The following is a 26,124-nucleotide window of genomic DNA, read 5'->3' on the forward strand; positions in this document are numbered from 1 at the left end:
ACAGTTAAGGTGATCTATAGTATTTGTTAATTACCAAAGAAAATACAGTTAGATTTATGTATTAGCTTGATCCCCTTCTTAATATGACTTGATTCTTATATTCTGTTAATTTGTGAAATTGGTGACATTTCATCAACTTTTCTCTTCATATTTTACAAAGCAAAGTCAACTATTTCAACTTCTAAAATATTCCAATTATTTTAAGTATTATTAATGGTCGATATCTTATGTATTGTGTCAACATTTGAGTTAAATATGCCTGTGACACTGCATTCACCATAGACACCTGGTAGCTTTTAAAATATCTTTTACTTACTTGAAATAGAAGAATATGCCAAGTGAGATAAGCAGTGATGCAATAGATAATCCATGTCCAATTATAGTCAGGTAAAACAAATTCAGTGCAGTCTATAATTTGTATGAATAAAAAAATTAGGCTCATGTTAATACTATGAATATCTACCATCCTACATGTATAGAAGCTCAAATTCATTTACCAAATATGCAAATTATCAGATGACTTAGAAAAAGTTATAAATTATATGCTCTTTTATTTCATAAATGAATTTTCACAAATGAAAAGCCACATATAAAATCTATGAAATCATACTTTTTCTGATTTTTTATTTTTTTAATATAAGAAACCAATATATTATGTTTTGTGCACCTTAAATCAAATGCTCCACATGATTTATTTTAGTCAGACTTAACAGCAAACTAAAGCTTTCTTTCACTAAGGCATCTCTGTGTTTCCTTTGACAAATTTGAGGCTCAAAGTCAAATCCCAATATGATAATTCATGAGATTCATTCATGTACACAATTGTATTATTTCTCCTCATTTTGACTTTTCTATTTCATTTTTGTCTGTATTCTGTTTCACTGTAACCTATCAATCTGGTGTTTTTTTTTTTTTTAATTTTCTTTCAAGTCTTTCTTTGAATAATCAGGGAATTTATGATTTATAAATATAATAAGAGCTGATAGTTACCAAGTGCTTACTATATGCCAATCTCCTAAGTACTTTCCTTGTATTAAGTGAAACCTTATGAAAGCCATAAATCTATTGTTATTAACATTTTATACCTGCGGGAACTGATGCAGAGAGAAGTGAAAAGCTTTCCCTGATTTCACACACCTGATTTGGAGCAGAAGCAAGAAGTTGGATATCATTGTCACACACTAACTCCATATACACACATGTGCAAATACATGCAGGCATTTTTATAATCAAAGCTTTCTTATTGTTATAAACTATGATTAAACTTGCCTTTAATGTATGATATTAAAAGTGAGAATGTGAAATGGGCATTAGCCTAGTGGTTAAATGGCCGTTTAAGATGTCCTTGTCCCACACTGGAGAACCGAAGTTTGGTATCTGGCTCTGGCTCCTGACTACAACTTCCTGCCAGTGGACACCCTAGGAGGCAGTGGTGATGGGTTAAATATTTGAGCTCCTGGCACTCATGTTGTGAGACCTGAATGGAGTTCCCAACTCCTGGCTTTGGCCCAGCCAGTATCAGTCCTAGCTGTTACAGGTATTTGGGAATTAACTGGTAAATTTGAGTGCTCTCTCTCTCACTCTTGCTCTCTTTCTTTCTCTGTGTGTTTGTGTGTATCTGAGTCTCAAATTAAATAAATATCCAAAATAACTATAAAGTGGAAACTTGAGTGAAAGTACTCTAACAGTAGTCTTTTGCTGCAGTCAAGATGGGGCTGTTCAAACCCTGCTGAGTTTATCCTGTTTACTTAAGCACAATTTCTGAGGTTATTGTAGAAATTCCACCACAAATAACAAGTGTCCCCTTTCTTACACTTTTAAGGTACGTTTTCCTTGGGAAATTTGAAACACCAATACTAAGACTTTGGTTTGTAAATAGGCTGTTACCTAACAGGATTGCTTCATCAGTGTAATGACAGAATCAAGAATTCTTTCCACATGTAGTTTTCTTCATGGCTCTTCTCAAATTATACTATGAAAAGATTTTATAATGAAATGGCACACAGAGTTTTCTGCAATAGTGTATTGAGAAACTGCTTAAATCATGTATATTACATCTAAATTCATGATCATAAAAGTACCTTCACTTTCTCATGTGTGTTCACATTACACCGGGTATAATTGGTCCATGTTCTGTTGCTTGCTGGATGTCTAAACCAGTTTCCATCTTGGTCACAGATCTTTGTAACTTTCTCTTTAAGATTAAAGAGGAAATCAATCACTTAATTAGCCTAGGATGTATTAAACAGATGTTAATTGGATTAGTGCAGAAATTTCTGCTTTTTACCTGAAGGGTCAAAGTCCTGAAAGTAATCAGGGCAGTGCTGCATTGACTCTGTTCCTGCGGCAACATCATTCCAGCACAGCCACCCATCCCAGGTGCGGTTGCAGTAGACACCTGCAAATGGAGTGAACACTGGGGATAAGAAAATTCTCTCTGGTCAGGCTGGCAGGTGGGATGTCTTTTAAGGGTGGTTCCACAATGACATGAAATAAAGCCTGTCTACTGAAAATGAAGGTGTCATATAAATTCCATTGTAATTACATTGGTTTTGTAGCAAGTAATTATTAGAATAACTAATTTCTGAATCAAATTTAAGAATAGCTAAATGGGCCTATGCCGCGGCTCACTAGGCTAATCCTCTGCCTGCGGCGCCGGCACCCCAGGTTCTAGTCCCAGTTGGGGCGCCAAATTCTGTCCCGGTTGCTCTTCTTCCAGTCAGCTCTCTGATGTGGCCAGGGAGTGCAGTGGAGGATGGCCCAAGTGCTTGGGTCCTGCACCCGCATGGGAGACCAGGAGGATGCACCTGGCTCCTAGCTTTGGATCGGAGCAGTGCACTGGCCGCAGCGGCCATTTGTGGGATGAACCAACAGAAGAAAGACCTTTTTCTCTGTCTCTCTCACTGTCTAACTCTGCCTGTCAAAAAGAAAAAAAATTAAAATAGCTAAATGTATAAAAATGTCTAGATCTAATTCAAATTTTCTAATGTGGTTATTAGCTCAGTAAGTCTAGTGGACTGGTCCTTAACCATAAGATAGTGATTAAATAGTGCCTTCACACTTGAAATTCAAAATATATGGGATTCTGAAATGTTTATTTTAAAAACCTTATTTTTAGGACAAAGTGTGTTTCTCAACAAACACACTGTATTTCCTATCATTTAACCCTGGAAGATATTTATTTAGGCTCTTCCACCAAATTCTAGTCTTCCTTCCCTTTCTTTTCAAAATCTCACATTTTTTTTCCAATGAGAAGAGGAAGAACCTGTTAGATTACAATATGTAAAAATTTTAAAGGCATAGAAAAATTAACTGGTCAATGTTCCAGTGTTATTGCAGGCAATAATCAAATAAAGTAATTTTCTAACTTGTCAAGTATGGATAGAACCATGAAAGCAGCATGAGATGTTCATTTTTCTTAACAGACTTGCACAGCAATCTTGAAATTATCTAGTTCTTGTGAATTTAGAAAACTTCTGATAGTCTGAAAGTCTAAATAATTCTAATGTTATAAAATCTAGAGAAACACCTCACATAATCTGTTTTCTCTCTTGTGATTTCTAGTTATTTAAATTCTTTGCATCCATATGTTACTAGTTTAAATACAATTTTCAGAGAAAGTCTTCTTGATATAGTTTCAGAAATCTTCTCAAACATATCCATTTTATATAGGCCCCAAAGGGTTTATCTAACTAACTACAACACAAGCAGCATGATAGAGTGAAAGGTCTAGAGGTTTTCAAATTGTGATTTATGGCATTTCAGTGAGGTTTGAATAGTCATTCCATTAATATAGTTTTTGTAGTCAGATGGATTTTGGAAATATGAATTTAAAATAAAGACAATTCTTTACTGCAAGATTTTCAAGACCATTTGAATTAATTTCATTATCCCATACTTACCTCACTACAGAATTATATAAACTCTTATAAAAGTATCCCTGTTGTTAGACAATTATATTTAAAAGCTGCTTTTACATATATTTAGATGATCTGGATGGGGTTACTTCAGTAGTTCTAAAAACATCAAGATGTTAATGATAAAGTGAGAAGCTGGGTCAATTAACAAAGAATATAAATATAAATAGTTTAATTACTAATTCCACCCCTATTGACCAAAATGGAATAAATTGTCATTTTCTGGCATGTTTTAAAACATTTTTAACTGGATAGATATAAAAATATTTTGACAGATAACATATAAATGTGTCTCCAAGAGATTATATTTCCTTATTTCATTAGATTAAGAGTTAAAAAGTTGTCCAATGTGGAAAAGAACATGCTTTTCATGCCCTTTTTTAACAATTAAGTTCATTTTGCCAATTACAAATATGAAGGTAATTCAGATAGTTTGTGGAAAAATGGAATTTAAAAATAAGTAATCTTGGCTGGCACCGCAACTCAATAGGCTAATCCTCTGCCTGTGGCAGTGGCACACCGGGTTCTAGTCCTGGTCGGGGTGCCAGATTCTGTCCCGGTTGACCCTCTTCCAGGCCAGCTCTCTGCTGTGGCCCGGGAGTGCAGTGGAGGATGGCACAAGTGCTTAGGCCCTGCACCCACATGGGAGACCAGGAGAAGCACCAGGCTTCTGGCTTCGGATCAGCACAGCGCTGGCCGTAGCAGCCAATTGGGGGGTGAACCAATGGAAAAGGAAGACCTTTCTCTCTGTCTCTCTCTCCCACTGTCCACTCTGTCTGTCCAAAAAATAAATAAATAAATAAGTAATCTTGGTGCAAAAGAGTTTTAGAAGAAGAGGCATTTGGCCTAGTGGGTAAAATACTGATTAGGATGCTCGTAACCGATTATTCAACCATAAAAAAGAATGAAATCCTTTCATTTATGTCAACATGGAGGATATTATATTAACTGAAACAGATTAGACACAGAACCCTATAATCTCGCTTGTATATTAAAACTAAAAGAGTTGATCTCATAGAAGTATACATGTAGAATGGTAGTTACCAGGGACCAGGCAATAGGAACAAAATGGGGGACTTGGAAAGATGTAGGTCAAAGGACACAAAATTTCATTTATACAGGAGGAATAAATTCAAGAGCTCTATTGTACAATGTGTTGATTATAATTATCATAAGTTAGGATTAAGTATCAAAGGGATCACATAAACAAGATTAGTGTGTGCTAATAATAATTGATAGAATTAAAAAGGAGAGAGCAATCCAACATGGGAAGCGGGATACACAGCAGAATCATAGAATGACAAATGCCCTATACAGCACTCTGGCCTCAGAATCAGCCTTTAAGGCATTCAGATCTGGCTAAAAAGCCCAGGAGAGTATCTCAGGCATGGAAAGCCAAGACACTGTGGCAAAAAATGACCTAAATGAAAGATCTCTGTGAGTGAGATCTTGGTGGAAAGAAGGGGCCATCAAAGGAAGAGGTACCTTTCTCTGAAGGGAGGAGAGAACTTCCACTTTGATTATGGCCTTGTCTAAGTAAGTTCAGAGTTTGTGAACTCAAGAGGCTTCCATAGCCTTGGCAGCTCGTGAAAAGATCCTTGGGTGATTACTGACATCATAAATAAGAGTGTCAATTGTTAAATCAACAACAGGAATCACTGTGAACTTGCTCCTCATGTAGTACCTCTGTCCTTCATGTGTTGTGCTATGTTAATTAATGGTAAAACTAGTATTCAAAACAGTACTTTATACTTTGTGTGTCTGTGTGGGTGCAAACTGTTGAAATCTTTACTCAATATAGAGTTGATCTTCTGTATATAAAGATAATTAAAATGAATCTTAATGAAGAATGGAATAGCAGATTGAGTAGGAAATAGGATAGTTTGGGGGTGGGAGGGTGGTTATGGAGGGAGGAACTGCTATAATCCAAAAGTTGTACTTTTTTTTTTTTTTTAATTTTTGACAGGCAGAGTGGACAGTGAGAGAGAGAGAGATAGAGAGAAAGGTCTTCCTTTTGCCGTTGGTTCACCCTCCAATGGCCGCCGCAGTAGCGCGCTGCGGCCGGCGCACCGCGCTGTTCCGATGGCAGGAGCCAGGTGCTTCTCCTGGTCTCCCATGGGGTGCAGAGCCCAAACACTTGGGCCATCCTCCACTGCACTCTCTGGCCACAGCAGAGAGCTGGCCTGGAAGAGGGGCAACCGGGACAGGATCGGTGCCCCGACCGGGACTAGAACCCGGTGTGCCGGCGCCGCAAGGCGGAGGATTAGCCTGTTGAGCCACGGCGCCGGCCGAAAAGTTGTACTTTTGAAATTTATATTTATTAAATAAAAGTTTTCTATCAAAATATTTAATCACCTATTTCTTGAAAATGCTCAGAGTGGATTTTAAATGTTCCAACCACAAAGTGATAACTGTGGGAAGTAATACATATATTAATTAGCTATATTTAGTCATCTCTCTGTGTGTCTCTCTCTGCCTCTCTCTCTCTCTCTCTCTAAATATATATATATATGAAAACACCATATTAAAGGAGCAATATAAATATAAAATATATAAATATATTAAATATATAAATATGAATATATAAATATGTATTAAAGGAGCAATATAAATATAAGGTATTTATCATAAAATGCTCCTCATAAACAAATAGTTAAAACTGCATATATAACAGACAACTAGCAACTATTTTTTTTAAATGGACCTAAGGAACTCATAATGGCATAATGAAATAACCTTTTAAAAAAATATCAGGTGCATTTAGAATTCCATAGTCATGGTTACCTTCTGGTTGTTGAATGGGATCTTGCATAATTTTTTGGTAACATTCATATTGAGCCGTCATTATTTTATTTCTAGTAACCCCCAGCTGAATTAAGTCATCAGGGCTTTCTTCTAATTCTGCAGTGACAAGAATCTAAAGGATTAAAAAACAAACAACAATAGCAACTTCAGATTTTTTAAAATGTCTTTGTCAGAGGCATCTGTCACACTGTAAGCAACAACTGTGGTGAAATGCTTGTTGATCGCGTCTCTTGGGAGAAAAATCTCTGATTGGTCGTTGTTGACAGTTTCCAGGTTATAAATATCTCCACTGTGTCCGATTTCAAACAACCAACCAGACATCAGCAAAGATGGAGTTGAGAAGCTTGATTCAGGGCATTCCTATACATACACTCTAAATACAGACTGAGCTACAGCCTCAAATTTTTTACCTGCTCTGTGAATGCAGGCAAGATTCTTACCAACTGCACCCTGACAAGAACCTTTGCTTTCTTGTTTAAAACAGTATGTAATAACAAAAAGGTAATAGAAGGGATATACCTGGAACCTGGGAAAGACTCAAAATTTGTTGCTATTTTTAGGATATTTAGAGAATCAATATAATGACAAATCCACTAATGAAGTTGGCAAATACCTTTTTTATTGTATGCACATCGGTAAAGGTTTTGGACAACTTATGAATTTATAAGTTCTTCACAATAAGAAGCCTATATAAACCAGTCTTCAACCCATTTCTCAATTTTTGTGTTATTTCTGTTAGCTGTCTTCCTGTAAGGGTTATCTTTCTACTCTTCTTTTGTCCCCACATTCTTGATTTTCTGTTTTATAGAAGGCAGTTGAACCTGGTGAAGTCAACATAATAATATTTCCTAATTCAGGGACACCACTCAAGTTGCACCATCACTTGGTCGCCATTTAAAACAAACTCTCTCATCCTTTGCTTGGTTTTAATTGCCATAAATAGAGTTCTGCCGCACAAGTGATGAATGAAAAATTAGAACCTCTAGGAAATGAACTTTTAAATAAGTTGACTCCCACTCTTCTCAGGAAGTTTGAAGAATTGCATGAATCACTTTTATTCCTACTTGAAATACCCAGATTTACATACTGTTTGTGAAAGAATTCAAACGCAAAGGTCACAATTCCTTATAGGCAATAATGAGATTGGTAATCTGTACATAGATGCCCTGCAGGAAACCAGCTTTGACCTGGGCAGCTCCCTGGCATTCTCAGTGGAGGGTGTGAGCTGAAGAAAGGGCAGTCTCGTCATTTTAATCAAGACAGCATCTAAAAAAGTGCAGAATTTGAACCACTCCTAGACTTGAGAATGTTTTCAAATACAAATGCTGACAGAAATGTAGTCATTTTTCTTGTCTAAGTTTTCTGTATTTTTTCCTGAATTTATTTGTTTAATTCTTTGTGGCATTTACTTAGAAACACCACAGGATAATTTTTGCTGGCACAGATTTGGTCAGATTATGTCTCTCAGTGTCTATACATGACATGAGATAAACACACAGTTTCTGTTTCAATTTGAGAGAGGAAATATATGAATAAAACATTTATATAAATAAAAATGAAATTAACTGTATGAGGCATATTAACCCTGTAGCAGAGCAATTGATTTTTAGTCATCTTTTATCTCCTTTCTGCCTCCAGCCCTACATCCCCAGTACATACACGCAGAGGCACATGAATCCAGACATACGTGTGTGTGCACAAGCACTCAAACACACACACACACACATAGGCCTCCAATTTATCATCCATGCCTACTTATTTGAAAGAATAGATGGGAAAATTAGTTTAAAACACAGGGCATTGTTATGAATTGTCTCTGGAACAATTGATATCAATCAGCTGGCAAGATGAGAGTCCATTAGAATCAACAAGTCAGGCTGAAGACATTCAGCTACTATATATGACTATAGAGCCATTCTTTTGTTGTTGTTGTTTCGAACTCTGATGATTATTTTCTCTAGTGTATTGCACATTTGTATCCATTGATCTTCCTTATTCTGACTCCACACTACTACTCCATCATACTATGCCTGAATTAAAAGCATACACTGAAAGGAAAGAAATTATTATGTTGATTTGATAGAAAATGTAATTAATTTACATATCTAATAAATATTTTGTTATTGTTAATAATTATTAATTATAAGTAATTATAAGGAAGTGAAAACAGAAACAATCATATGTAAGGAGATAAATCATAAGAAATTATTCTTACCATTAAAAAAGGCAAGAGAAACGGAAAATGCAGTATATTCTTTTTCTCCATCATTAAAGCCAAAATGAAATATGGATCTGGTATAAATCAAGCTGCAAAAGAAAATGAAAGAATTAAAATTCATCAATATTTATAAAATAAATACAAATGGTTCTCAACAGAAATTTTTTTAAACTCTGTGATATTTTTAAGGATTTAATTAAATGTATTATGTGTTAAAATGTTTATGAAGATAATGGTTTAAAGTACTAAACAACTTAATAAACATTCAAATTTAATATAGCTAAACTTAAAAGCAAGAAAGTTTCTTACATATGTACTTGTAAGTAATTAGAAAAAAAGTATTTTCTTTGCCTTTGCCAAAATTGAGATATAATGATAGAAGTTTTAAAGAGCTTAATGTGGACATAGTCACATAAATTTGATATCATATTTGTTATACAGATTATTTTATGTGTTAATCTCATTTTTAAATTCTGATTTTACAGTAATTCAAGGAAGAAATCATTCTTAGAAAATTTCTTGAGAATCATCTACACATCATAAAAATGTACTTATAATTAAATATAAATTATTAATCATTAAATATAGTTGATGCTTTTGAACTTAGGAAATTAAAGACTCCTTAAATCATCTACATTATTGAAATGAGGTTACAGATAGAATCCTGAGTTAATAAAAATAGCTTTTAAATTCACTGTCAGCCAGCGCCACGGATCACTAGGCTAATCCTCCGCCTTGCGGCGCCGGCACACCAGGTTCTAGTCCCGGTCGGGGCGCCGGATTCTGTCCCGGTTGCCCCTCTTCCAGGCCAGCTCTCTGCTATGGCCAGGGAGTGCAGTGGAGGATGGCCCAAGTGCTTGGGTCCTGCACCCCATGGGAGACCAGGAGAAGCACCTGGCTCCTGCCATCGGATCAGCCTGGTGCACTGGGCAGCGCTCTGGCCGCGGCGGCCATTGGAGGGTGAACCAATGGAAAAGGAAGACCTTTCTCTCTGTCTCTCTCTCTCACTGTCCACTCTGCCTGTCAAAAATAAATAAATAAATAAATAAAAATAAATAAATAAAATAAATTCACTGTCTTCTTAATTCTAAGAGACAAATATTGCTGGATTGTGTTCATAATATTTACTCCCTAAAAGACCAGCAACAATCTACTCTTAGATGCAATTTTTTAAAATTAATTTTTATTATATACTATTTTAATCAGATATGAATTGCCATAGTATAGCCACAGAATAGAAGATTAATTTAACTAAGTAAAAATTTTGTTTTCAAAAATAGGCAAGAAAATTCCAAGCTATAGCTATTTGCTATAGAACTATGAATGTAGATTTAATAATGTTAGAAAATACGCCATGATTTTATTATTGGGTTAACATCAATATAAGAATTTAAAGTGTTTTCCACATGGTCACATATTTTATTATTCCCATGTCACATGCATTGTCACCATTAATTAGCAAATAGAATCTATATTATTCACCCTCACCAATGACTCACCTGGAAGCAGCTGTTCTATTTAATTATAGTAGTGTTTCTAATATTGTTTTCTCTTCAATCCTCTATCCTGGATTTTTATTATTAGATGATCTTAAAGAAATATAACCAAAAAACAGGAAATGTATTAATCTTTTGTATTCATATTAATATGAAAACATATTATTGAAATAGATAGGAAACAATGAATCAGATTTCAGCAATTCAGTAATTAATCAGTTGTATTTTAGTTTTTATTACATTTTACTATAAGAAAATCTAATTTTCCAATACTTACATGCACAATTGTCTCCAGACTCAAATCACATTTTCTTGGATCATATTCAAAATAGTCTTGAGGAGTTTCTTAAATCCAAGGTCATGACCTGAAATATTGATTGATGTTATAATAATTTAACATAGTTAATGAACCAAAATTACTTCCATGACAAATTAAAAATTTCAAATAATGCTGTTAAAATTATATTTTTATTGAGCTGCGTCAATTTTTTAAAATCTCATTTGCTTATAATATTTTGAATTGCTACATATTAGCATTTAATGTTTCAATGTGAATTTTATAGCTATTTAAGGAGAACACAGTTGGTCTATATGTAAATATTTTCTATGAATAAATTTTAAAGAATGATTTATGTTGTTTTCACATGAGAATTGTTAAATTTTAATTTTCCTTTTTTTCATGAATTGCTAAAATGTTTCCTTAGGCTTTGTAACTTAGGCAAATATACTATATTTATTATATCTGTATGTGTATATTTATACAATCATTCAGGATTACACTACCTTTAGAAATTAAATTTTGTTTTCCCGTTTCTCAGTGGAGCTTTAATCATTATCCAGTGGTCATAGAAAGACAAAAGAAAGGAGATCTTTTGTTTTTGTTTTGTTCGTGCTTTCATTGAAGAGAGTTGAAAACAGTTACAGACACAGTAAAATCCCTAAAACTTCGCTTGCCATATCAATGATAGCATTAGGACTTTTGGTTAAAAAGTAAAAGTTAAAGCAATTTAAATTATTCGTTATATTCCAACCTTGGATTAATGTTTTCACCTGGAACTAGGGACTGATATTGGACACCTTCAAGATGTGTTGTGATCATTAAATGGTTTCTACTGTGTTACAGACCCTGGAGAGTTACTGATATAGTCTATTAATAGCCAAGATTATTTCTCATAAATGTACAGGTGAAATACTAATATGTTTATGTTTGTTAGGTTAACATAATTTTATACATTCTGTATACAAGTCACTTAAACTTTACTGCATAGATTTTATTTTAATTTGTAATTTAAAAAGTATTATATTCTTTATTCCTTTTGTAAAACTACATCATTTAATCCATTCTGAAAAATAGAAAGGTTGGCCGGCGCCGTGGCTTAACAGGCTAATCCTCCGCCTTGCGGTGCCGGCACACCGGGTTTTAGTCCCGGTCGGGGTGCCGGATTCTATCCCGGTTGCCTCTCTTCCAGGCCAGCTCTCTGCTATGGCCCGGGAAGGCAGTGGAGGATGGCCCAAGTGCTTGGGCCCTGCACCCGCATGGAAGACCAGGAGAAGAACCTGGCTCCTGGCTTCGGATCAGCACGAAATGCCAGCCGCAGCGGCCATTGGAGGGTGAACCAACGGCAAAAAGGAAGACCTATCTCTCTGTCTCTCTCTCTCACTATCCACTCTGCCTGTCAAAATAAATAAATAAAATTTAAAAAAAAAAGAAAGGTTATTTTTGTGTTCACTAGATTAAATAAAATTGCTTTTGTTGAACACTATTCATTGCTTAGAATAGTATGACACAAAGTGAATGTTCATGAATTTTTGCTGCAGAATTTAGAAATTAGAGGTTAAAAAACTAAAATAATATTGATCAAAATGAATTCAAGTTTCGTTATTTTCTTCTAATGGCTAATTTACTTATTTCTGGCTACTCTTTATAAATATATCCCTATTTTAAAAAATTACTAGTTTTTCTTTTAATAGGAATAGAGCCAGATGGTATCAAATTATGTAGAAGGCTTGGCATTTTGTTCTAAGTAGATAGACGCCAGTGTAGCAAGTCTCACATTTCTATACTATCACACTTTTCTATTTAGAATTTAAAGGGTAATCTATATTAGAAAATTTATAAAATTTTCAAACTACTTTAATATAGCAAGATATTTTTCTTTTTTTATATATATATATATATTTTTTGCCAGGCAGAGTTACATAGTGAGAGAGAGAGAGAGGTCTTCCTTCTGTTGGTTCACTCCCCTAATGGCTGCCACGGCCAGCGCTGCGCTGATCCCAAGCCAGGAGCTGGGTGCTTCCTCCCGGTCTCCCATGTGGGTGCAGTACCCAAGCACTTGGGCCATCCTCCACTGCCCTCCAGGGCCACAGCAGAGAGCTGGACTGGAAGAGGAGCAACCGGGACAGAATCTGGTGCCCCAACCGGGACTAGAACCTGGAGTGCCAGCACCGCAGGCGGAGGATTATCCTAGTGAGCCACGGTGCCGGCCAAGATATTTTTCAGTTATATTTAATATTTGGTTATATTTTGTTACAATTATTTGTTATTTTCTGTTAGATGGAAAAACTTACAACCACTTTCACTTATCTGGGATGGTCAGGACACTGGGTAAATTTCAAAGAACAATGAAAAAAAAGGTATTTTGAATTAAACTAAAATTTAATCTTCCTCAAAATACCTTTCTTTAATTATTTATTGGAACATATTGTTATTATTAGTTGTGTATCCATTTCTCTTGCTGAAACAGTTTCTCTGATTTATATCTACAGCCTTTGTCATTGGCAGTTAATAAACCTTTATAATGAATAATGAAAACATGGACCAATACAATTCCTAAAGTCACAAATAAGAATGTTGATCATGACCGTTAATTGTCATTTTTTACTTAGGAGGGCGTTAGATTGCATTTGAATCTTTACTGAAATGAAAATTGATGGAAAAAGTTCTTATATCAACACTTCTACTTTCTTTACAATTCTGAAAACTCTTCAGTTTCCAAGGCTGTGGTTTTTTGGATGCTGAATAAGCAGTTGTTTTCTGTGCTGAATTTGAATGCATAAAGGTTAACCCAAATTTAAAAGATTGGTAGTTCATATTTAAACATTGATCATTCTGTATAAAAGTATATGTGTTTAAACATGTAAATAAATAGTATTCTATTTGGAATTCAGATAGACTTTACAGAACAGTGCTTTGAGGCTTTACATATGAGTCAGGATTAAATTACCTTTCATATGTACAGGAGCTCAAAAATTGAAGGGGAAAGTGCTTCAAAAAACAAGTTTGGCATTTTCCCCAGTCCAACATATCTGAAAAACATTTCACCAAACTCTAATATTGTTTTTGTCGCTTATCTAATAGACTTTAAAATCAGAATTCAAAAGCTATCTTAGTGAAATATCTATTAATGATAACTAAATCATCCTGGCAGTAGCAATTATGAAGGACTTTATTCAACTCACAAGATATTTATCAATGGAAATAATGTCAGCTTTGTAGCTCAACTGTATGTTAAGAAATACAGTAGTTCTCATCCAGTTTGGGAGAAAGAGTAAGTAAATAATAAAAGAAGGTCAAATTCACTATGTCTGCCAGTGAACTTTCCCAGATGCTAGTGTTTGTCTAAAAGACTATGGCAGATTTGAGAAATGTATACTCTTAGTAATTTGTAATCACAGTATACAGGTAGTAATTATCGACATTTTCTCCTTAAAGCTGCCAGTGTCAAGGATCAGATGCATACTATTTTACCTAAATTGAAGTGGAAGATTTGCTTCTGCTATTAAAAATAGGATAATTTTATTTAAAAATAAAAAGAAATACATGCTCATTTCTACATATTCTTTATGCTTCTTGCCCAAGAAGTCTTCACATTAAATTCATTTAATAAAATAAAAATAAAATAAAATAAAAAATTTATTACATCATAGAAAGAATATTTAGAAATAATGTCATAAAATATCAAATACATTTTGAAATATAACTGCCAATTCACTCAAGACTTTAGATAATTTACCATTCTAGTTTTATTTCTTGAAAGTGTTACAGGTACACCCCTCTATGTCAAATTTTTCATGGATCTACATTTCTATTTTTTATTATTTATTGTTCTTTTTTTTATTTATTTTATTTATTTGAAAGTCAGAGTTACAAAGAAGAAGAGACAGAGAGAGAGGTCTTCCATCCACTGGCTCACTCCCCAAATAGCCGCAATAGCCAGATCTGGGCCAGGCTGAAGCCGGAAGACAGGAGCTTCATCTAAGTTTCCCATGTAGGTGCAGGGGCAAAAGCACTTGGGCCATGTTCCACTGCTAAAACAGGCACATTAGCAGAGAGCTGGAAGCAAAGTGGAGCAGCCAAGACTTGAACCAGCATACATATGGGAGACCAGCACTGTAGAAGCAGATGGCAGCTTAACCGCCTATCCACAGTACCAGCTCCCTGCATCCACATTTTAAAGTTCATAAATTTTTTTTAAGATGTTATTTATCTATTTGAGAGGCAGAGTTACAGAGAGAGGGAGAGACAGAGAGAAAGGTATTCCATCCACTGGTTCATTCCCCAAATGGCTGCAACGGCCACAGCTGGGCCAGTCCCAAGCCAGGAGGCAGGGCTTCTTCCCGGTGTCCCACGCTGGTGCAAGGGCTCATGCACTTGGATCATCTTCTCCTGCTTTCCCAGGCCATTAGCAGAGAGCCGGATGAGCAGAGGAGCAGCCTGGACATGAACCAGTACCTATATGGGATGCTGGCACTGCAGGCAGAGACAGCGCACTATGTCACAGTGCCAGCAACAAAGTTCATAAATTTTAAGAGGACAATATTCTTGGCTTACCATAATATAAAAGGATATTTTTATTCTACATAAAATTTATAAGCCAATGTGACTAAATCAATACTAACAGAACACAAAAATATGTATACCAGTGCCCTGCAAACCTGCTTCTGATTTTCTCAAACATTATTATTCATTTCTATATTTTCATGAATTTATTATTCCTTATATTCTTATTTTTAGGTGAGTCACCTAACCCTAATATTAAAAGTATGTTCAATCCAAGATTAAGGAAGAAAGCCTTTAAACTTCTACTCCACTTCCAAAATATCTTGGATTTTGCAAGACCTACACTATATTCTCTTTTTCCATTTATTTACTTAGTCACTGTAAACTTGGCTAACAGAAGTATTTCCCACACATATCTAATTTTCCCTGAGTATCATAAATGGAGCAAAACTGAGCTGTCAGCTATTTAATGCATGTCTTCCCATTTTATGTAATATTAAACCATATTTCTCCCAAATCAAAAGAAAGAAAAAAGATCAGTGTTGTTGTGCATCGAGTTAGACTGCCACCTACAAGTCCCAGCTACTCCACTTCTGATCCAGCTTCCGAACCATATTCCTCGTAATGTGCCTGAGAAGGCAGCAAAAGATGGCCCAAATGCTTGGGCGCCTATACCCACATGGGAGACTGGGATGAGGCTTCTGGCTCCTGGCTTTGGCCTGGCCCAGTCTCAGCCCTTAATGACCACTTAGGTATGAACTAGCAGATGGAAGATCCCTCTCTCTCCTCTCTCCATTCCCTACCCCATAACTCTGCACAAATAAATAAATCATTAAACAACAAAAAATGAGTACTCTTCTTCATTTCTCAGCATTTTATACATGTACATGTATGTATGGCAAAAGGAAACTTTTGTCATTCTATACAACACCGAGTACTGTCAGAGTACAATAACCTGGTTACCTTTTATTTACACTTCACTGCTTTTTTTTTTCTTTTTAGCAAAACCTAAGTATGTGTGCTAGAATTCTTGTTGCAAGTTACAGTCTGTATTTCCAAAGGAGTGTTTGAGGAAAAAAAGCAAGAGTAAGATTTTATTTTTTTTCATAGAGAGAGAGAGTGAGCAAGAGAGATCATCTGCTGGTTTACACCCCCAAATATCCACAACAGAAGGAGGTGGCTTAGACCAAAGCTGGGAGTTTGGAAATAAATCTAGGTCTTCTGTGTGGGTGACAGGGACCCAGCTACTTGAACTATCACCTGCTGGAATTGGGAACAGAGCCAGGACTTGAAGCCAAAAAACTACTTTATGGATTGCAGGCACCTTAAGCTCTTGACCAAGCCCTCCTACAAGGTTTTAATTCCCCATTCCAATCAGGACTGGAATATTCCTCACAGCTTTGATACATGAAGCAAGAAGAAAATGAAAATATAAAGAGACTCCTCTTTCCTAAAGTTCTGTTACTAAGAAATGCAAACTATATATCCTTATTGTGATGTTTGAGGCTTGCATTATGTTTTAGGCTATTGTGTAAATTGATACTGACTGAGGTATGTAGACTAATGTTCCTGGAGTGAACCTGTGGGTCATCTGCATCATAAGTACCACTAGAACCTGTGGAAAATGCCTCCAGGCCCCACCAAAGAAACTCTGAATCAGAATCTTTGGGAAAAAACTTGAGAATCTGCATTTTTAGTAAGCACCCAAAGAAATTCTTTTCTTGGTAAATTTGAGGATTCACAATATCAATACACCATACTCCCTAAGCCATACTAAGACTTGAGTATGTTAATTTCTTTCTATCTCTAGGTATAGGCCAGACCATTTTTCAAAATAAGTGTAAGTCAAGCAAAACATTCTCCAAAGTTTCCAGGAGAAATCAATGTCTCAGAACCCCCACAGCAAGTTATTAAAATCTGTATTTTAAAACATAGCTTGTAATCTTATAACTGTTTCTTTATGTGTCTGTGTGTACCATTAGATTATGAACGCAGTGTGAATAGGTCAGGCATCATCAAATGCATCTCCCTGGCTGCTAACCCTAGCAGAAGGACTGCATAAAGTGGGAATGTGGAAAGCATCTTTGAGTAGATGAACAAATTTAATCTAGTTGAAGAAAGCCAGTATATTCTTTACCCTTCCAAGAGTGTTACAATTTTCTATCTCATTAAACAAAAGAAAAGAAAAGAAAAGAAAAGAAAAGAAAAGAAAAGAAAAGAAAAGAAAAGAAAAGAAAAAAAATAGCTTTGATTCCATGCCAAGAAATTCTGATTCAGTTCTTGATTGGGGCTCAGGGATAAGTATTTTCTTTTTAAGTTTCCCAGATGATTCAAATACATAGCTAGAGCTGATAGCCAATATTAGAGATAGGATAATTCTCATACTAATATTAAATGTTAATAATAGGGGAAGCTGGGTGTGGCTTGTTAATTGTGACATGTATGTTATGCTAATAGAACATGTTAATAATAGGGGAGGCTGACTGTGGGATATATGGGAACTCTTAGTACTGCTTCACAATTTTTGTTTTGTAAATTCAAAAACTATTCTGAAATGTTCATTTTTTAATCCTATGGTAGGCAAACCAATGTACACATAAATATTTATATACCCTATTGCCCAGAATCTATGATGACAGATCTTAAAATAGGAAGATTACCCTAGATTATCTAGAGAAATCTGAATTAATCACATGAGCCCTTAAGAGTGAATTGCCAGTCAGAAAGTTGTGGCAGAGGAAGAGGAAGTTGAAGAGATACGGAAACGCATGAGTAGAAGAGATATGGAAACATTGATCTACTGTTGCATGTAGGAGCCAACATGCAATTAGGGAAAAAGCTCAGAGCAGCCCCAACCGGATATCCAGCAAGGAAATAGGGACTTGAGTCCCACAACCTGAGTAAGTCTGCAAGCATATTCTCCCCTAGAAACTCCAAGAGAGAATGCAGCTCTACCAGCGCTTTGATTTTGGCCTATAACCCTTTAAACGAAGGAAACCAGCCAAGCCCACAGAACTGCATATCTGTGAGATAGCAAATGCATGTTGTTTTAAACTATAATTATGATAATTTTTATGGCTCAGATTAAAAAAAAAAAAAACTAATACAAATCCTCACCTGGTCAAAGTCAGAGTTTCCTATCAAACCTAAATGGGAACTGTCTGCTTCCCAACTAGCTAGTTATTCCTTTTAACCTCAGAATATACTCATGATATACATATGTATATAGTGCTGTTCCTAAAGTACCATGTGAATTTGAGAAAGTCAGTTCAACTCTTTCTTGCTTGGTTTTCTCTACTAAAAATATTGAGTATCAAAGTGGAGCTTAAATCTAGTTCCCTGGGGCCAGCGCTGTGGTGCAGCGAGTTAACACCCTGGCCAGAAGCGCCAACAGCCCAAATGGGCGCCAGTTCTAGTCCCAGCTGCACCTCTTCTGATCCAGCTCTCTGCCATGGCCTGGGAAAGCAGTAGAAGATGGCCCAAGTCCTTGGGCCCCTGCACCTACATGGGAGACCCAGAAGAAACTCCTGGCTCCTGGCTTCGAATCGGCACAGTTCCAGCCGTTGTGGCCATCTGGGGAGTGAACCAGCGGATGGAAGACATCTCTCTCTATCTCTCTCTTTTTCTCTCTTCCTCTCCTCTCTCTGTGTAACTCTGACTTTCAAATAAATAAATAAATCTTTAAAAAAAATAAACTCCTGATCTTAATATTGACTATCTCTAAGCTGATTTTCTGACCTGGAAATGGATGTGCAAGTAGTGCCTATTTTAGGAGGTAGATATGATGTGACTTGTAAATAAGAAAATTTTATTTTTTATTAATTAATGCCTATTAATTAATGCCTATTAATGCCTAGCTTAATGTTGACTTTAATTTTTGTCACAATTCATCTTGTTAAATTAAGTAATAAATTATATAATAAATATAAATATCTTAGGGTGGGCATTGGCTTTTCTGCACCCTATATCAGAGGGCATGGATTTGAGTTCTGGCTCTGGCTCCTGGTTCCAGTCTCATGCAGATCTGGGGAAGAGGTAGGAAATAGCTCAAGAAATTGGGTTCCTGTCACCCATCTGGGAGACCTGGATTGAATTCTTGGCTCATGGTTTTGGCCTTGTCCAGTTTTCGCTGCTGCACACATTTGGAGAACAGAACAGTGGATGGGTATTTTCTCTGCCATCCTGCCTGTCTATTTGCCTCTTAACACAAACAAGCAAACAAAAATCCTTATCTCATAGGAAACCTACTGTCGCTTTAATTTGTATTATCTGCATTGCTGTTAGTCATGACGATGATGTCTCAACTCAGTGAACTAGGCAAGTCCAATGCACAGATTTAAGTGACTTGGCCAAGAACATGGAGATGATCAGGGCTGACTCCAAACTCAGATCTCCAGATACTCACACTTCATTCAGGACCCTTTGCCCTATATTACACTGACTCAGAGAATGGAGTTATTTCCTTGATTAATTAAAGTTTTAAAAGTACAATTCTATTTCTATTTTGTTTATTGAATTATTTTGCCTAACCATACAGTTTTCTCATTTCATTTCACTTTTGTTCATCAAACACACGTATTATACTTTTTCTTACACAATTTCTTCTTTTGGTAGTATTGTCATATTTGATATTTTTCTTTTAAACTTACATTTGCAATAGGCTTGAAAGCTCAGACTTGACATTTTGGTAAGATACAAAAATAAAACCATGTGTCTTGTCTCGCTTTTGAGCACTTTAAAATACACTTTAAGTGACAAATACTTGCAGAAATTCCATTACTCATCCTACCCTACTTAATGAGCATCTACTTCCACCTTGTTTTGCAGGGAGATAGAAGTAAAATATTAAATTGTTGCCCTCAAAAAAAAAAAAAGTTATCCAGTTAAACTGCAACAACCTGCTGAGCTGATTTTTAAAGTCTTAGTTCATTGTTTTATTTATTTATTTATTTATTTATTTATCTCTCTATTTATTTTGGAAAAGATTGATTAATTTATTTGAAAGAGAGGGAGACAGAGAGAGACAGAAAGAGAGGGAAACTTCCCTCTGCTGGTTCACTCCCCAGGTAGACCAAGCTGAAGCTAGGAGCCAGGGGCTTCATCCAAGTCTCCTGCATGGGTGGCAGGGGCCCAAGTACTCAGGCCATCTTCCACTGCTTTTCCCAGTCCTTTGTTAGGAGTTCCAGATTTTTATAAATGGAAAAATGAGGTTGTTATATAGGAACAGTTTTTGTTTAAAGCGACTTAAATCCAAAATAGCTTTGAAAGCATGTCCCACCTGGCTCAGGAAGACGTACCTCCAGTCTCCTCAATAGGAAGTAAGTCTGCTCAATAATAAATTAAGCGAGTATGAATTTGAATTTAAGACAGTAAAAAATGCACCGTGTATCTAGATGATTGTTCACTAAATGGAAATTCAGGGGAAAGGTATCAGGAATACAAATAAAACCACTTATCCTATTTCTACATTGTCATTCACTGCTTCTATGTGGGGCTGTTTTTTGCCTTTCAGGCAAAGCGTAGGTCTCCCTTCTCCATTGCAGAAAGTTCAGATTAGAAAAAGCAAACACACTTTTCCTTGCTACACGTCTGAGAACAGGAATCTGATAAGTTCATCTAGCCCAAGATAAACTTATTACCATCACAAATGGAATAGCTCTAATTTTCCTGGCTCTTGAAATCAACAATTTCTAAATTTTGGATACATTGAGCTTTTAATCTGATTTTCATTTAACAGGAAATTACTTAGCTAAAATTCTTATATTACAGGGTCATAAAAATTATAGGGCAATAAAAAAGAACATGTTAAAAAATGATTGAACTGTGCAAAACTCAACAGCAAAATCAGGGCTGGTAGTGTGGCTTATCAGGTAGATCCGCCACCTGATACACTGGAATCCCATGTGTGCATCTGCTCAAGTCCCCACTGTTCCACTTCTGATCCAGCTCCCTGCTCATTGCCTAGGAAAGCAGCAGAAGATGGCCAAAAGGCTTGGGACCCTGGAACCATGGAGGGCCCTAGATGAAGCTACTGGTTCTTGGCTTCAGCCTGGCCTAGCCCCAGCCCTTGTGGCCATCTGGGTAGTGAACCAGCTGGAAGATCTCTCTGTCTCTCCCTCTCTCTCTGTAACTCGGGCTTTCAAATAAATGAATCTTCAAAAAATTAAATATTACAATTAATTCTTCAAAATTCTATGGATGATTTAATACATAAATGCACATCTAAAGGACAGTTTTAAAAAGTAAATGAAAACTCTCACAAACAAATCCAGAAACCACATTATTCTGGAAGAGACATGCAAATTTAATTATAACCTTTTATGCCCCACTTCCTAAAAAAACATGCATTTTTTAAGTTTGTCTCATTGATTAATAACACAGTTTTCCTTCTTTCAGGCAGATATTAAAATAAAGTAGCATTTAATGGACATTTAATAGCTATCATAATGGAAGAATAATATGATACTATTGTAAATAAAGACAGTAGTTGTACTGATTACAAACATGAGCTAGACTTCCTAATTTTAAAATCCAATTTACCTACACACTAGCAACTTAAACAACTTCTGTAAGAATAGTTTTCACATCTGCAAAATGGTTCTTAAACCAGAAAATGGAAAATGAAATAACATAAACAAACTTATTGAAAGCAGGTGGATGTTAATTATTACTACATTTTGTAAAAATTTTTAGAAGTCAGCTTATAGATGTTTTGACTTATTTACCTGAATCTCAAAAGCATAAATAGAAAAAAAATAGATTTTTAACAGATGTGAGAATTCTGGGGTGCTATCTGATATTTTGAAACAAGCATATATTGTATACTTGTATACAATCAGGAAAAATATATCTATTTCCTCAAACATTTAAAATTTATTTATAGTGAAAACATCCAAAATCCTATCATCTAGTAGCAAGTGCTGCCAAGGATGTGGAAAATAGGAAAACACTGTGATTGTTGGTTGGAATGTAAATTAGTCCAGCCATTGTGGAAAACAACATGAAGTTTCCTCAAAAACCTAAATAGAACTACTATCCAGCAATCCCACCACAGGTATATATGCAGGGAAATGAATTGTCTTTCAAGAGACATTTGAAATTCCATGTTTATTGCAACACTATTTACAATAGCTGAAAATCTGAAAAACCCATCCACTGATGAATGCAAAATGAAATAAGTAGAAAGTTAACACAGTAGTTCAAAGCAGTAGATATATGTATCTTGAGTTTTTTTTATTTTCTGCAGAAATGATATGATTGTTTTTATTTTGTCAATAAAGTAGTTATGGAAATATCAAATAATGCAAGTCATTAGTATATTTGCAGACATGATATTGATAACTGAAATTTTTGTAATATTGAGTCTATATAAACTATCGTTCTAGCAATGTTTTGGACACATTGTAATGAAATAGAATATAATCATAGTCACAAGTATAATATGCTAATCCAATTAAACATCATATATAAAATCTCTGCAATCTGATTTCAATTTCAAATTGATCTAATAGCCTTTACTAACACTCTATGGGGGGAAATTGACTTTATGCTTATTTGCTTATCTAATGAACATTCCAGGTTGAATAGCTGAAAAACTATTAAGAGAGATGATTTTGTGATTATGTTTGGAATTTCATTTTACGCTTTAAAGTACTTACTCACGGGAATAATTTTCCCTTTGTGGGCATAATTAGCCATTTTCCGGTGATTTTGGTCACTCTCTTTATTTGAAAGAGGCAAGTGGCCAAATCACAGCTCAATTAGTAAAAGATGGGAGGGAGCCTGAAAAAATGCTTTTTACTTGATGGAACACTCTCCCTCCAGGAGATCTAATATGGAAAGAATTAATTGTTCAAACAGCACAGAAACAAAACACACCTTTTCATCTCTCTGGATTGAGTTTTATACCTATTTCCCTTTCATAAAGTCAAGAGTCAAACTCTATGTGAAAACATGTTTTCTTTCACCAACAGTAAAATCAACAATAACATAAAAATGAAAATAGAATTTTAATTTGAATTGCTTAGTTGTCCACATTCAAAGATACAGTATGAATGTTTTATGGAGCTCTCCAGTCTTTCTAGATAAAAACGAATTTGTACAGCACCAAATAGATTTCACCATGTAGGAACACAAGTGTTCTGTTATCTTTTGGTAGAATGAGCCCTTTTCCACAGAAAATTTATTCCCTCTGGTTTAAATGAGATGACAGTCTTGGTAACTAAGATAGGAACTGATTGAAATATGGTCAAGCTAGCACAATCCTCTGATTTAGGTTAGCTTAGTCATGGACATGTGATACAAGCAACACTCTCAGGATTCTCCCAAGGACATTTTTACCAGTGTTAAAAGGAAAACTTTCCTCTTTCTTCTAAGGTTGAACAGCAACTAGGGTATGACTATGGGGTTATCCTCAGGCATCCTTCATATCATATGAAGAAATCTTATTAAAAGATGGAGCCACACATATATGCAAGATCTGAAGATTAGTAAAGAATCCTGACTTTTTTTTTTTTTTTTTGAAATTCTGCGTCAAACCATATATGAAATCAGCTTCAATTCTGGAATTCCTCATCAATTTAACTATTAAATTATAGCTTTTTCTCTAAAATGGTTTGATTTGGAGATTTTTTAATTTTTTATTTTTTGGACAGGCAGAGTGGACAGTGAGAGAGAGAGACAGAGAGAAAGGTCTTCCTTTGCTGTTGGTTCACCCTCCAATGGCTGCAGTGGCCAGCGCACTGCAGCCGGTGCACCACGCTGATCCGAAGGTAGGAGCCAGGTGCTTATCCTGGTCTCCCATGGGGTGCAGGACCCAAGCACTTGGGCCATCCTCCACTGCACTCCCTGGCCACAGCAGAGAGCTGGCCTGGAAGAGGGGCAACTGGGACAGAATCCGGCGCCCCGACCGGGACTAGAACCCGGTGTGCCGGCGCCGCAAGGCGGAGGATTAGCCTATGGAGCCACGGCGCTGGCCGAGATTTTTTTTAATCAAAATATTTCTCAGTAGCACTTTGTGAAATGCTGTTGTAGTGGAAAGATCATTAAGTGTGGAATAAGAAAGTTCCATGTTGTAATATGACTGTGATTAAATGGAGTGGATTAGTCACTTTGGTAGGCCTCAGTTTCTTGACATGCAAAATGAGATGACTCCAAGATCCTGTCCATCATTAATCTAAATACAGATTATTTTCTTCTTCACCAAATCAGGACATCATTAGCCATAGCCAAAACATTTTCCATAACCAGCCAAATGGAATTTATAACTAACTTTACTTGTCCAAATACATTTATGAAGTGATTTTCTTCTCTAAATCTGAAATAGACTTAGCAATACTAGTGCTCTTGGATGATCCACAATTAAAGTGTGTCTAGATCAAAAAGCAAATACAACTCAAACAAAAACATATAGTAAATTTTTGTCACTTTCAGTTAGGCAGTTGTTTTTAGGTAGGCTATCAAAAGCACAAGTGATGGGAAGGGAAAAAATCCTTGTGTACAAGTGATACCATTAAAAAAATGAAAAGGCAACTCACAGAATAGGAGAAAATATTTGTAACTCACCTTTTGATAAGGGGCTTTTCTAGAACATACAGTAAACTCAAAAATAAAGAAGACAATTTGATAAAAAACAGGTAGAGAATCTGTCAGATAACCAATAAGCACATGGAAAGAATGTTGAATATTATTAGTCATTAAGTGCTGAATATTATAAATTATTAGGAAAACAAGTTTCAAAGATACTACTTCATACCTGCTGGGACACCTATAATAATAAGGAACAGACAATATTAAGAAATGATGTAGATGAATCGTAACCTTCATACAATGCTGGTAGGAATGATAATTGTACAATAGCTTTGGAAAATATTTTAGCAGTTCTTCTAAATGTTAAGTAGAAAGTTATCATATGATACAGCAATTCAAGAAAAATGAAAACACATATATGACTAAACACATATACATGAATGAAATTAACATTGATATTCTTAATAGTTAAAAGATAGAAATATCTCAAATATCCATCAGTTAGTGCATGGATAAACAAAATATGTTAGATCCATACAATAGAAGATTATTGGGCACTCCAAAAAAAGTCATACTAATATGGACAACGATGAGCATGAACCTTGTAGACATTATGGTAAGTAAAGAACCTGGTCAAAACAGACACTTGTTATGTGACTCCGCTTATGTGAAGTGCCCAGAATAGACAAACCTGTAGAGGTGAAAATATATTCCTGGTTGCCCAGGACTTGGGAAGATTGGTGATGGGGAGTGATTTCTAGCAAGCACAGGAATTCTTTTTAGGGTTATGAAATGCTCTAAATGAAATTTGATAGTTGCACAATCCTGTAAATATTTATAGTAAAACCATTGAATTGTACATCTTAGATGAGTGAACTATATTTTATGTGATTTATATCTTAATAAGCCTGTGTAAAAACCAAGTAAAAAATGAGAGGGGAGAGGAGGAAGGGTTAGAACGTGGGCAGCAGATGGGGGTGGGGGGTGAGAAGTGTCACCATGTTCCTATACCTGTATATATGAAATACATGAAACTTGCATAAATTTTAAAAATTGTTAAATAAAGAAAGAGTGTACAATGGGAAGAGGAGAGGCCGTGTTTTCTAAGCAGTGTGTATGTGAATTTAGTTAGAGCACATTTCAGAACTCTGGTCTTCAAGGACTTCAAAATAAGCAAGAATGCATATTAGCAGTGAGCAGAGAGTAGAGCTTTCTAGGAACGAGGAATGAGGAGTCAAAGGCAGGAGTGCAGAAAGGAGAAGGCCATGTGAGCAAAGACAAGGGTATCGCCTGTGAGGAACTTGAGATTCTGTGGGGAATTAATGAGTGAAAACCCGGATATATGACATTGTCCCATGATGCACTCTGAACTTCTGT

General features: G+C 35.7%; 1 protein-coding gene across 2 annotated transcripts in view; it reads right to left on the minus strand.

Annotated features, from left to right (window-relative positions):
• Nucleotides 1-26,124, minus strand: part of CALCRL (calcitonin receptor like receptor) — a 98,552-nt gene that overhangs the window by 34,966 nt on the left and 37,462 nt on the right. For both annotated transcript variants that reach the window (XM_062188918.1, XM_062188908.1), the window contains 7 exons: nt 10,714-10,801; nt 10,440-10,529; nt 8,938-9,029; nt 6,702-6,834; nt 2,288-2,398; nt 2,082-2,194; nt 317-408 (listed from right to left, as the gene is read on the minus strand). In XM_062188918.1, coding sequence (XP_062044902.1) covers nt 317-408; nt 2,082-2,194; nt 2,288-2,398; nt 6,702-6,834; nt 8,938-8,991 — 503 coding nt within the window. In that variant the 5' untranslated portion in view covers nt 8,992-9,029; nt 10,440-10,529; nt 10,714-10,801. The remainder of the gene's footprint in view (nt 1-316; nt 409-2,081; nt 2,195-2,287; nt 2,399-6,701; nt 6,835-8,937; nt 9,030-10,439; nt 10,530-10,713; nt 10,802-26,124) is intronic.

The sequence above is a fragment of the Lepus europaeus genome, chromosome 1, assembly GCF_033115175.1.
Source record: "Lepus europaeus isolate LE1 chromosome 1, mLepTim1.pri, whole genome shotgun sequence".
NCBI lineage: Eukaryota > Metazoa > Chordata > Mammalia > Lagomorpha > Leporidae > Lepus > Lepus europaeus.